The sequence below is a fragment of the Sinocyclocheilus rhinocerous genome, unplaced genomic scaffold, assembly GCF_001515625.1.
Source record: "Sinocyclocheilus rhinocerous isolate Xijiao unplaced genomic scaffold, SAMN03320098_v1.1 scaffold566, whole genome shotgun sequence".
Taxonomy (NCBI): domain Eukaryota; kingdom Metazoa; phylum Chordata; class Actinopteri; order Cypriniformes; family Cyprinidae; genus Sinocyclocheilus; species Sinocyclocheilus rhinocerous.
Window position 1 is genome coordinate 116325 of NW_015647044.1, and position 14206 is coordinate 130530.

Genomic DNA, 14206 nt, shown 5'->3' on the forward strand with positions numbered 1-14206 from the left:
ATAGAATGAATGAATGAATGAATACATACATTTTCATTTAGATTGTTATGATCATACTACTGCTTTTTACACAAATAAATAAACATAAATAAATTGTAATACTCATACTACTGCTTTTTACACAAATAAATAAACATATAAATAAATTGTAATACTCATACTAGCTTTTTACACAAATAAATAAACATATAAATAAATTGTAATACTCATACTACTGCTTTTTACACAAATAAATAAACATATAAATAAATTGTAATACTCATACTAGTGCTTTATGCTTATTACACAAAAAACTAATTACATATAATTGTTGTATTAATATATTATAATAGAAATTAATAGAATATGTTAATAGAATATTATATTGTGGTTGCTAAGTTTTATTATTATAATAATAAACATGATTACTATTTTATATATATATATATATATACAATATTAATTAAAATATTTCAAATATAATTCACATAGTTTTTAATACTATTTGACATTACTGTATTTATAGTATTTAATTACAATTGCAATAATATTAATGGGATATTATATTCGATTCTTAAATTATATTATATAATGTAAATAATATAACATTTTGTTAGCCAGTATTATATTTGCATATGGTCACACCTCCAAACATTTTTTTTATCACAGAAAACCCAGGACGTTCTTTCTAAATACATGTGTGCTATCAGAAATATTAACAAAAAACACATGTGCTGCGGACAAACATGAAGAGCAAGACGCGTTCCCGCGTTTCATCTTCCCTGTGCAATGATTGACGTGAGCTGAGAGACATGCGGAGGCGGGGCTACGCGGTCCCTGTGTCCAATCAGAGTGCGTGGGCGGGGCCAAAGCATCACGGAGTCTCTGAGCTCTGAGAGCGCTACAATGTAACAAAAGCAGCGGGATGAAACAGTGAAATAACGCGCGAGTGTATGAAGCGCTGCCTTCACGCGGGACCTGATTAATAACACAGCACACACACATCGGTGAGTTTAGTGGTTAAAGGGCTGATAGTGGATCGAGCTGTGAGTGAGTGAGCTCAGGAGGACTGCGCTTACAAATTGCCGAGAGACTGCCAGAGGAATCTCCGCCGCAGCTGGACAGGAGAGAGACCGGAGGACCGGAGCGGGCCGACATGGACGACCAGCCGCGCCTGATGCACGCTCATGCGGCCGTGGGGATGAGCGGACACCCGGGCCTGTCTCAGCACATACAGGACAACACCGGAGCCACCGACGGAGACGGAAGGAAGCAGGACATTGGAGACATTTTACAACAGATCATGACCATCACTGACCAGAGTCTGGACGAGGCACAGGCCAGGTGAGCTGTCACTCATCTCATCCGAAGATCTGGAATATTCATGCTGACTTTCATCTTCAAAACGCTATTGACATTTGATTAATTAGAGTATAAAATAAGATACACCTTTTACAAACAATATTCATTAAATTAATAAAAATAATTTTAAAAACATACTCGTAATAGAAAAAATATAATAAAAATATAATAATATCGCATTTGCACTTTTAATAATATGTATATAACAATGAAACGTTTGTATACTATAAATACTATACTTTATGTATAGTATTTACACATATATTTTTTTAAAAATAATATAATTTACTTGACCAACGCTATAAAAAAACTTTTAGTAAGCTAATTAAAGATATGCCAAATTATGATAAATAACCTACACTACTACAGTTATTGTTAACACTGTAAATTCTTAATAAATTAATATGAGATCTCTTTCTAGAATCTACTGTAGTTTTTTAATGTCAGTTGGCGTCTAATTCACTTTTTACTTATCAAGTGGCATTTTAAAAACAATTCTATTGTAGTAACAATAACGGCAGAAAAAAATATAGTTTAGGCAATATAGTTTAGATGTTTGACATCTTTATGATACTTGGCAATTAGCAAATATTTACATGCAGATCAGGAGTTATCGACTAAGTAGGCATCCAGAAATGGACTGATAACACAATCGCTGTTGTCAGTGTGTCCAAACACATGTAGTGTGTAGTGACAGACATCAGTGTATTCTTCTGACATGCAGTGCTCATTTATTGTCAATAGAAATGAACAGATGCCAAGATAGAATTTGACAGACAGCACTGAGACTCGTATCACACGTCTGATCGTGTCCCTTTAGGATGAATATTGCTCAGAACAGAGGTTTTTAATTCAATTAACTCAAATATATTTTATCATTTTATGTTTTTTTCCCCCTGTATATTTTAGAAATATTTGCAAATACAGTGTTATTGATTTGTATTAGTTAATAGTTTAAAAATGTAATCACTCCATTATTGCAATCATGTTAAATGTTTGAATACATTAATTAATCAAATTGATTGTTTTTGCGTATAGATGTGTTCAATAAAAAAACATGCATTTTTTAAAATGATAATTTTTAAAAAAATCTTTAAAATATTTTAGAGTTATTACAATACATGCAAAGATACAAAAATATGAATGATTAATTACTGAAATAGTGCTAGTCACTAATAGAATTTTGTTAATATTATGCATACTGTATGCATGCAAAATATGATAAACAGAGACTAGCATGGGTTTGCTCAGATCGGTATGTGCTTTTCATTTAACCACGATCACTATACGTTCAGGCAACAGACAGATAAATAAGTCTTTGCTAGTGGAGTGAAATATCGTCTGTGCAGACGCTCACCGCGGCCTTGTGTTGTGTTTCAGAAAACATGCTCTCAACTGCCACAGAATGAAGCCAGCGCTCTTCAACGTCCTGTGTGATGTCAAAGAAAAAACAGGCAAGCCATGCTATGCTTTAAGAAAATACACCATGTTTCTTTTTTTGTTTTTTTTTAAACACTGAATATTTGTTGGACATCAAGTGCATTTGTTTATCAGTGTCTGGTCAAAGCTGTGAAAGCAAATTGTTGTCTTTTAATGGTTAGCACATGCCATGACATTTTTAGTTAAGTAAAAAATCTTCTAATTGGAAACACAGTGTTGTGTTGTAGTGGCATGCTGTTTTTCTGCATTGTGCATTGGATGCTTTAGAGTGTGGATTTCAGTGGGTAAATGTGGGTTTGTGGCGATCGTATAGTGAGGAAATGAAGGGAAACGTCTGTAGAAGTTCAGCTTCTTCGACCTCTTGACTGCTAAATCATCTTTACTACTCTTGCACTGTACCGGGCTTGTTTTTGTGCAAAAATCCAGCTACGTTCTGGTTAGGAAAGAGCAGGATTAAATTACAAACTGCCATAAGTTGCTTAGTTGAAATGTTTATTTAGTTGGCTACAGCGATGAATGAACATTGTGTTTGTGCATTTTTGAAGGGAAACCTCGTTTCATTTTGTGGAGCCTTTGCAATGATTAAAAACGTCGTGGATGTAAGAGTAGATGCTGAGAAAGGGGTCGAAGGTGACGTTTGTGGTCTGGTGTGTCAAGAGCAGAGCTGCTCAAAGCGACTTGTGTTTTTGTCTCGAGCCGAGAGAGGGTGGATTTGTGCTGGTGAGATACTGAGACACTATTGATGTGGAAACGGTTCCAGCGTGTTTCACAGTCATTAGTGCATGAAATAAAAAGGACTAGATAAAGCCGATTTCTTTATCATTATCTCTCTGACTGCTCTGTTCCAGCTGTGAGGCCGTGGGTGGTTCTCATCTCTGTTTATTCTGTCTCTGTCTCCGCCGCCGTGATGGTTGGCGATGATGTTTTCATTGAGTTGGAGGCGCGAGCAGAGCGGGGGGTTTCTGCGGCCTGCTATGCGTCTGAGAGGGGAGTGAGTGACGCAGTTATGCGTGGAGTTTTACTCCCCGCCGTTTCTTTTTCTGGTTGTTTTTCTTTTCCGAGTTCACGCAGAGTTCGAGCGCGGAGCGACGTGGACGTATCCCAGACTGCTCTGCTCCTCTTTGCCCTTTTTCTGCAAAAATATGAAGCGACCGTCAGCTCTGGAAGACGGGTCGAAAAGACATGGAGTGAGGTTTAAGATGTGAGGTTTGTTTGTAAGAAAGTTGACACATCCATGGATGTTTATCATATCCAGGAAACCTCTTTGTAGGAATTATAGATGGATTCAAACGCTTCTACGTTGGTCGTGTCTAAAAGTGTTTCCGATTTGGAATGTTTACTGTCATTTCGCTTTGTTCTTCAGTCATTCAGTGTTTTAATAGGCAAATCCGCAGACATACCGAGTTGTACGGTTGTTAACTTTATTTGTTTTGAAATCATGCAGGAATCAAAATAGCTCGTGAAAAGTGTTTATTCTCTTTGGCGTCTGTGGAGATGCTGGTTCCTTGGCAAAAGTGTGCAGGAGTGATGTTTGGATGAGTGTGTGTTTAGCACGATGGAGGACTGTAAAGCTAGTTTGCTAAGAGTTCTTGCTGAAAACAAATCTGCAGAACTTACAGATCAACTTCTTTCACTAAAATTGCAATAAAATAGAATTGCCTTAAATTTTACTTGTGAGCACGTTTGCAAATACTTGATATTTGCAATACTGGAAAATAAGAAAAAGATGTGTTTCTTTTAAAACTTTTTAAAAATTGCATCTACACTCTAAAAAATGCTGGGTTGTTTCAACCCAACTTTGGGTCAAATATGGACTAACCCAACTTTTGGGTTAAAAATGTAATTAAAAAAATTAACCCAACAGCTGGGTTAGTCCATCTTTGACCCAAAGTTGGGTTGAAACAACCCAGCATTTTTTTAGAGTTTATCATATATTCTATTATGATTCTAGTAAATGGAGCTGGTAGTATTATGTACTCACCAAAGGAATTTATTTAGCATTTTGTCAGTATTTCTGTTAAAAACAAACAAGTAAACTCTATATTCTCATTTCAAGGTACAGTGCATCAGACGATTTTAAAATGCACGTTCAACTGAGATTTGCAGAATTAGGTGGTTAAAATGTATAAAACAAATTAAAAAAGTTAAAGATTATAAATATGTAGTCATGTGATTTAAACACGCTTACTTTCTCTGTCACTCTTGTGACTTAAAGGTTTATAGTCGAATATATATAACCTAATAATTTTTACACAATAACTAATTTAGCTATTTGTCTGCATTTAAAAAAAAAAGTCTAAAGTCTGTTTAACAATGTTACCGTGACAATGTAACATTAAAAGTGAGTAAAGATCTGATTGTGTTTGGTAAAGTGGAAAGTATCTCATATAGTTTTGCAGTTGAAACGTCCAATTTTTTTTAAAGCTCAAGATCACATCCAATCCTGTCAGTGAGTCTACAGTGTGTTTTTACAGTTCCTCCCAATGTGCCAATTGACACCTGCAGGGGAGTGCGTGGCCCTGGGTCACGAACCGACCTTTTGACCCCGCTGTGTTTTTACTGGGATATAAAGGAACGATGGACGCAGAGGGAAATCTAAACAGCCGCAGCGTTCTTCTGCTTGCAGAAGGAGGAAGAAATACTTTATTTTAGTCCAAACGTCGGAGACACCGCCGTATTTTCATGCCGCTCTTCTCTACTCGCTTTCATTCCAGTCATATTTTCTTTCTTGTCTGAGGAATGTGTCTGTGTGAAGCTTGTGTGTGTGCTTGCATATAGGTGGATTTTATAGTCTTTGTGCTCGTTCACACTGTAATCTTTGTATGGTATGTGTTGTAGTTTAGACACTTTGTTCAGAATCACTGTAAAATGATGATAAACACAAACCGCACATTTTATATTAATGCAGAAGGTTGCGCGCAGTTAGATTAATGGAATCATTTTTATGCAGGTTACTAATATTAATACATTTAACAATTTATTAAACATTGGTGTGTTTTATAATCTGTTTTTTTTTATAAAAGCAGAGAGGTTGTGCATTATCTTGACTGTGTTTTGATGGTCTACCGTGGTAAAATCGCTGTAATGCACGGACTCTTATGGCTGTGCTATTGTTCAAGCTATATTTTATTTTCCCATCAAATAGCAAAAGAGTACAAAAAATACAGTTGTCTCATTTTTGTTTTGTTTTTCTTCATGAGTACAAATCTAATGGCTTTAGTTTTTTTTAAATGCACCACATGCATGCAGTTTTAAAAATGCTTTTTAAAATGTAATTAGTGAAAACAGGTTCTAAACAGAAATAGAGCAATGCACTTGTTTACACGCTCATGAAACAATGGCAGTGTCTTGTCTCAGCGTCTGTGATCTTTGAAGCGTGCAGCACAGAATCGTGTTGGAAGGGACCTGGCACCAAATGGCTTTCCAAAAATACACTCTCAGATAATTCCAGCCAGTTTAGTTGGCTCACACGGACCCGATACCACGCAAACTCTCGTGTCGTTATTCTTCACTGTAAAATAACCCAGCCAGCACTTGAAAGGAGCCATGCAAATACGTTTCTTTTTTCCCCTCTTTGGTTTCGTCTCAGTGTTTCTGACACATGGAGACTCGTCTCTATGGAAGCGGAATTCTTGGATCTCTTGGAACTTCAGAACGATGTCAAAGCATCTAATTGCTGAATGTCAGAGTTTGTTCTGTGACACCACCTTGAACCTCCAGCGTTGACAAAGACACAGTAGCGGCGCTCTGCCGTTGAGGAGTACGAGGGTTTGAGCGCCTGTCAGAGGTTTAACGTTGCATTCGAATAGTCGTTAACTTCAGAAAGCTCCAAATGAAGCCCTAATGGAAGCTGTTTATGCACTCAGTGGCTTGTTTGTTGTTGTTGTTGTTTTTTTTGTTTATTCCATTCTGGATAGATTTTTCTTTGCAAACACATTTTTCAGCTTTGTTTTTATGAGTGAAACGCTTTTCACATCGACTGTAGAAAATAGTTTTCTTTATCATAAACAAGTCGGACCAAAAAATCTGAATAGGTAATTTTGAGTGTCTCAAAACTGATATTTTGTATTTTGTACAGTACAAATAGTCATTAACTTCAGACACCCTGGTTAGGTACTTTTCTTTTTAAATTTTAAATGTTACATTTTAAAATTTTATTTTATTATTTTTAATTCATATGTTTATAAAGCATTCATTTCTTAAGAGCTAATAGCTAGATAATATTATTTAATATTAGATATATTATATTGATAATATTATTTATTTTCTTTTTTTATAATATAACATTATTAGCTAATATGTATTTTAGCACATTAATATTTTTAATATTAATAACACATTAACATTATTTTTAGTTCTAAATTTTCTATAATCAGCAAAAATGCTTTTTAAAAACAGAAATAAAGAAATGGAAGAGCTCATTTAGTTATTGGTTTTAACACTAAATGATGTTTTTTCTACATTATTTTTAATTTTAAAATTTCTATAATAAATTAGGTATTTTTTGTGATAAATGAGAAGTTCATTTAGTTATTGGTTTTGACACTGTATCTTTTTTATTTTTCTACAATATTTTAGTTGTAATATTTCTATAATAAACAAGCTCTTCGTTTTTTTTTTTTTTTTTCATTTTGCTTTTGCAAAGCTTTCACTGGCTTTGTAAAAACTGAAATATCAAAATGAAGAGCTCATTTAGTTATTGGTTTTAACACTGTGTGATGTTTTTTTTATTGCAACCATCTGTAAGCATATGATGACGATTATAAATCTCAATCTTCTAAACGTCTGTCAAACCTCACAAATCTTGACTTACAGTGTTTTCTCTCTGTGCAAACCTCAACAAAAGGCTAGTTTTCTTGTGGCATGTGTTTAAACGGTGTAAGGTTTAGCGCCTGGGGGTTCGGGTGATGTAATGTTATTTTTTGATGGGTGAGAATGAGGTGAGCAGAGGGCAGGGCGGGAATATTTGACAGCGTTGAAACGAGCCAGAGATATGATTACTGCGAGCGCGTTCAGTTCTCTGGGTCGTTTAACATTGCATTCGAATAGTCGTTAACTTCAGAAAGCTCCAAATGAAGCCCTAATGGAAGCTGTTTATGCACTCAGTGGCTTGTTTGTTGTTGTTGTTGTTTTTTTTGTTTATTCCATTCTGGATAGATTTTTCTTTGCAAACACATTTTTCAGCTTTGTTTTTATGAGTGAAACGCTTTTCACATCGACTGTAGAAAATAGTTTTCTTTATCATAAACAAGTCGGACCAAAAAATCTGAATAGGTAATTTTGAGTGTCTCAAAACTGATATTTTGTATTTTGTACAGTACAAATAGTCATTAACTTCAGACACCCTGGTTAGGTACTTTTCTTTTTAAATTTTAAATGTTACATTTTAAAATTTTATTTTATTATTTTTAATTCATATGTTTATAAAGCATTCATTTCTTAAGAGCTAATAGCTAGATAATATTATTTAATATTAGATATATTATATTGATAATATTATTTATTTTCTTTTTTTATAATATAACATTATTAGCTAATATGTATTTTAGCACATTAATATTTTTAATATTAATAACACATTAACATTATTTTTAGTTCTAAATTTTCTATAATCAGCAAAAATGCTTTCTAAAAACAGAAATAAAAAAAGAAATGGAAGAGCTCATTTAGTTATTGGTTTTAACACTAAATGATGTTTTTTCTACATTATTTTTAATTTTAAAATTTCTATAATAAATTAGGTATTTTTTGTGATAAATGAGAAGTTCATTTAGTTATTGGTTTTGACACTGTATCTTTTTTATTTTTCTACAATATTTTAGTTGTAATATTTCTATAATAAACAAGCTCTTCGTTTTTTTTTTTTTTTTTCATTTTGCTTTTGCAAAGCTTTCACTGGCTTTGTAAAAACTGAAATATCAAAATGAAGAGCTCATTTAGTTATTGGTTTTAACACTGTGTGATGTTTTTTTTATTGCAACCATCTGTAAGCATATGATGACGATTATAAATCTCAATCTTCTAAACGTCTGTCAAACCTCACAAATCTTGACTTACAGTGTTTTCTCTCTGTGCAAACCTCAACAAAAGGCTAGTTTTCTTGTGGCATGTGTTTAAACGGTGTAAGGTTTAGCGCCTGAGGGTTCGGGTGATGTAATGTTATTTTTTGATGGGTGAGAATGAGGTGAGCAGAGGTCAGGGCGGGAATATTTGACAGCGTTGAAACGAGCCAGAGATATGATTACTGCGAGCGCGTTCAGTTCTCTGGGTCCTGTGGGAAGCTCGACTCCTTACGGCTTCTCAGGCTGAACACACCAGTGCACACAGTATACACTTCTATAGCTCATTACAGACGGAATAAATCATCTACGGCAGCTTGGTTTCAAACCAGCAGACAGACGATTTAAGAGTGTGTGGCGTTAACAATGACATGCTTGATGTCACTAAATGGATTCAAGAGGGCGTCTGTTACGGTGATATTAAAAACAGCCAATTGTGGTGGAATTTTGTGCATTAAGCCACTTCATAAATAGAATTGTTTTCGAGAATCTTAAAATATGCAAATACTTGCAAATACTACCTTATTATTTGTACAATTGCTGCAGTACACTGTGCACAGTATGAACATTTTCACTTTGTATTGAATATTACCTGCTACAATCACCAAATTGCAATGCATCCAAAAATGCATTGCTTTTTTTTTTCAATTCTTTTTTTCTTTTAACTGGAAAATATTAAATGGTTCATGATTCTAGCATCTTTTTTGATTCATAATTTGAACAGACTGCCAAAAGTTAAAATTTAATTAATTAAAAATGCTTAATAATCCTGTTTTATTTCCAAGACAATAATGCAGATCACTACTATTTTTAAATGATTTCAATGAATTAATTCCCACTAATTCACTTACTATATATTTATATATATTCATATATTTTAATAGTATACATAGTATACCGTGTGTGTATACATACACATATATATATATATATATATATATATACTCTATATACAGTGTACTACGTAAGCCCATTTCCACCACCGAATAAAAAAATAAAAAAGGAGATTGCAACTTTTTTCTCGCAATTATAATTTTTTTTACATTTTATTTCTCCCATAAAATACAAAAAAAATAGAAAAGGTAATTGCAACTTTTTATCTCACAATTCTGTCAATTGTGAGCGTATATTTTACAATTCTGATTTTTCTCTTCAGAATAGCGAGTTTACATCTTGCAATTCTTTACCAAATAAAAAATAAAGATGATTGCAGATTTTCCTCACATTTACAAGTTTATATCTGATAATTTGGAATTTATTGAAAGATATAACTAGCGATTGTGAGAAAAAAAAGACTGAGATAAAAAGTTGCACATGCTTTGAAATAAACAAAAAAAGATGTGCAATTGTTTATTTTTCATGCACGATAGTTATTGCAATTTATCATTGCTTTTCCAGATCTGACTCGATTAGGCCTTGACTCCACATTCACCCCTGTTGAGTAACACAAGTGTGTAGCATTGAGTGGATTGGTGCTTCCCTCAGGTTTCCGATCAGGTGTGTGATTCCTGAAAACAAAGAAAGCAGGTCATTTTCTCCAGCACAGCTGCCTGAAATCATTTGTTGTGCGTGCATCGATACTCTCTGTGCAGGGCCGTCACTGATACACGGCCGGCCTGGTCTCTCAGTGCTAATACGCTCTGCTTTGTCTTTCATTCTCTGTGTGTTTTTTTTAAACATGCTGATGCAGCATCTCCGCCGAGCGCCAACGAGCAGGATGAGAATCACATCTGTTGGACCGGCTCATCATCCTTCAAGCGGAAACGCTAAAGCCTAATCCAGCTCATAATAGAGGCGTGCATACTGACTGGCAGCGCACGGCCGGCGTGGCGTTTTTTGGAACGGCTCCGGCAGGCTTTTGCAGAAATGAGATTAGGAGAGCACGCAAAAGCAGTTACGGAGAGATCTGTCATCGTTTTCTCTGAGTATACACCGGAGCACAATCACATTACCTTATGAATTATGCAAATTGTCAGTGGCCTAATTGAGATGTGTTAATCATATTAAGAAGCTTAATAGCTGGAATTTAACTGTGATGCTATTTGGTAATTAAGCACGACGGCGAGTTTGGGGGGCTGCTTGTGGAAGATGATGTTGGAGTGTTTATACATCTGTCTGTCTGTCTATACAGGCATTAGAGAAATTATAGCTTGACTTTGTTTAGCCTTGACAATATTCAGTATGTGATTAATTGAAATGAAAACAACTGATTCACGGAAATCATTCAGACTTACCAACTCCGATGCCGTTTTCACTACTGACGTTAAAATGAGACACTATTAAAACATTCTCATCGGTATAAGTTGCAAAATTGGTCTAATAATGATGTCTTTAGGAAATAAAAAGCATGATAAATAAGTTAATTGCTTTGCAAGTGGTTGCACAATTGCATAATTTGATATATCACATGCAAAATCCTTGGAGTTGAGATCTGGTTCAGAGAATATTTTGAGTAAAATAGACTAAACTTTTTTCATGACATTTGGTTTTATTTGAAATGTCTGTATCTTTAAAATAGTTGAAAGCATCATTAGCAGATCTTCTATTAACGAACCAAAATCATTAAAACAATTAAATTCCTTAATACTTATTCCTAATACAGCCAATATCAAAAATCCACTTTTTTTGAAAGAAATTAATACCTTTATTCAGAAAGGATGCAATAAATTGATCAAAAGTGACAGTAAATAAATTTGTAATGCTACAAAAGATTTCTATTTCAAATAAATGCTGTTCTTTTTAAATGCTAATAATATTTAAATTTTTTTACAGTTTTTACTGTATTTTTGATCAAATAAATGCAGCCTTGGTGAGTAGAAGAGACTTCTTTCAAAAACATGAAAAATAAAACAAGCTTAAAGACCCTCTAAATAGCAAATTCATTGTCTACTACTGTCAATTGTATTGATTAGCTGTTGCAGGCCTGATTCCTAATATTTGATATATTGGCCAGCCCCAGTGATTTTGTGCCATACAGAGACAAAACCATTATAAAATGGCAGATTCACCAGCGTAATAAAACCTCACAGACTGAATGCGCCTCGTAAACTGCCTCAGAATCTGTTCTTTTGTCAATAGATTGTATCTTGTGCTCAAACGGGCTCTGCTCACAGAGATATGAATGTGCGGCGCATTAGCGCTCAGTGCATTAGACAGAGACGCTGTGGCGATTTTATCTGGCCGTTTGCTTTGTGTCGCTCGTCGTAAAGCTAGGTGGAGACACGCTCGGCCCTCCGTTACTGCCAGCTTTCTTGATATGTTACGACTTTAATCAAATCTGAAAATTTGTAATGTGCATTAAAGTGAACGTGAAGTGCTTCTCGCCAGCGCCGTTGCCATACCAACCCCGGAGGAGTCGTCTGTCTTTAATGCGCGGTTGGGAATCTGGTTTCCTCCTTAAAATTTTTCATTTGTAATGTTACAAAAGATTTTTTTGAACTTTTTATTTATCACAGAATCCTGAAAAACAAAATGTGTCACAGTTTCCACAAAAATATGAAGCAGCACGACTGTTTTCAACATTGATAATAATCAGAATTGGTTCTTGAGCAGTAAATCAGCATATTAGAATGATTTCTGAAGATCATGTGACTGGAGTAATGATGCTGAAAATTCAGATTTGCACGACAGGAATAAATTACATTTGAACAGATATTAAAATAGGAAACCGCTATTTTAAATTGTAATAATATTTCACATTTTTACAGTTTTTATTGAATTTCTGATCAAATAAATGCAGCCTTGGTGAGCAGAAGAGACTTCAGAAACAATAAAATATCTTACCAACCCCAAACTTTTGATCATATAATGTAGTTGACTTCGCTAATTGACTAAATGATTTGTTGGAAGTCTAGCAAACCATCATGACCCATCCTTTGTTGCCAGTTTGAGCTGATGCATATGATTCAGTGGTGACATTATAAATCGATACAGAAATGATTTTTCCTGTGTGCTTCCCCTCAGAGACTGGAGAATCTCGCTCACTCTCCTCCTGTATGAATAGCCTGGCTATGCAAATCACTCATAATTAGACATGCTAATATATGGCAGTAATAAGCCACTGTCTGTCGTTATGTATGCCAGTCTTCCCATTGTGTCCAGCGAAAAATGTGTCTTTAAAATAACGCTTCCCACAGTTCTCTGTCATCCTCATAGACGCGTCTCATAAAAGCCATCGATAATTTCCTCATTTATGCACATTTCTCTGTGTTTTAGACAGTGAAATGAAGCTGTTGATATTATGGAGTAATACTTTTTTTGATGGTTTGTACATATAATAAATCTATGGACACTTACAGCAATTTAGCACGCTAGTTGATTGTGAAAGTGTCCGGTCTCATGTGTCTCTTTTACCATCTCAAAATAGTCCCCTCGACGCAGTGCTCGTGGCACGGAAATGTTTTTTTAAGGAAGCATGTGGAGCCTGGTGCCCCCTGAAAGGAAACAAATGTTTGGGAGAAGCAGAGAGCGGCGGTTTTGGCCGCTTTCCCAGCACAGACGCAAGAGCCATCGCGGGCTCCGGAAGTCTGAAGTTCCTCCTGCACACGCAAGAACCGGCCGCAGCGTTTCCAGCAGAACTGCATGCAGTGTTGTTTAATGCTTGAAGTCGACATTCTGTAGTCCAGAACTCGTCTCGCCTTGCTTACACACATCACGATGAGCCGTTTTCTATCAGATCACACTGTAAAGTGCTTTGGAAAGCAGCAGTTATGCTCAGTTAAATCCTAGTGGTTTTTGGAAAATAGCGTCGTCTTTTTCTAGCTAGATCAGCACTTGTGAAGTCATGCAACCTCTGTGCTGTCAGGGATGTGGAAGATGAAACAGGTGCTTGTCATTGGAGTGGTCAACTGAGGACAGACGGCAGGCCGCTTTGTGTTATATGAAACTACAGCCTTTGATCAGCAGTTGTGCAATGTGTTCTAAAAACTCTTCTAAAAAGTCCTTCAGAGTGGTTTTCAGGGTACAAGATGTGCTAGTTTTTTTTTTTTTGAGTAATCCAAGTCAGTTTAGTTGTGTTGTGTGCTGAGTATTTTCTCTTTCTTTCTTTCTTTGGCGTTTTCTGACTGGTGGCCCAGAACACAGTCGTGAGTCATGTGGATTGAGATGAGCCTAGCAGACATGCTGCTCTTCTCTGCTCCGTCATGCTTCATTTCCCGCATCCAACTCCCCCAAATTCAGCTCAAACACAATCCTGCTTTATGACTGATGCATTTGTGATTTCACTCGCCTAATGTAAATGTAAGCCAGATTTTTTTGGGCATCAACAAAAACTTTCCATATTCTAGTTCAAACTCTGAGGGTGCATTCACACTAGAGCTGTTTGCTGTCAGAGAATCGCACCTTATGATCCAGGTGTTATTTATAAA

The 14206-nt window shown here is 35.3% G+C and overlaps 1 protein-coding gene across 1 annotated transcript in view; it reads left to right on the forward strand.

Annotated features, from left to right (window-relative positions):
• The first annotated feature begins 864 nt into the window (after positions 1-864).
• pbx1b (pre-B-cell leukemia homeobox 1b) overlaps positions 865-14206 on the forward strand; it is an 84080-nt gene continuing 70738 nt past the window's right edge. Inside the window, exons 1-2 of the mRNA XM_016512837.1 lie at positions 865-1323; positions 2722-2795. Of these exons, the coding sequence (XP_016368323.1) occupies positions 1136-1323; positions 2722-2795 (262 nt within the window). The 5' untranslated portion in view covers positions 865-1135. The remainder of the gene's footprint in view (positions 1324-2721; positions 2796-14206) is intronic.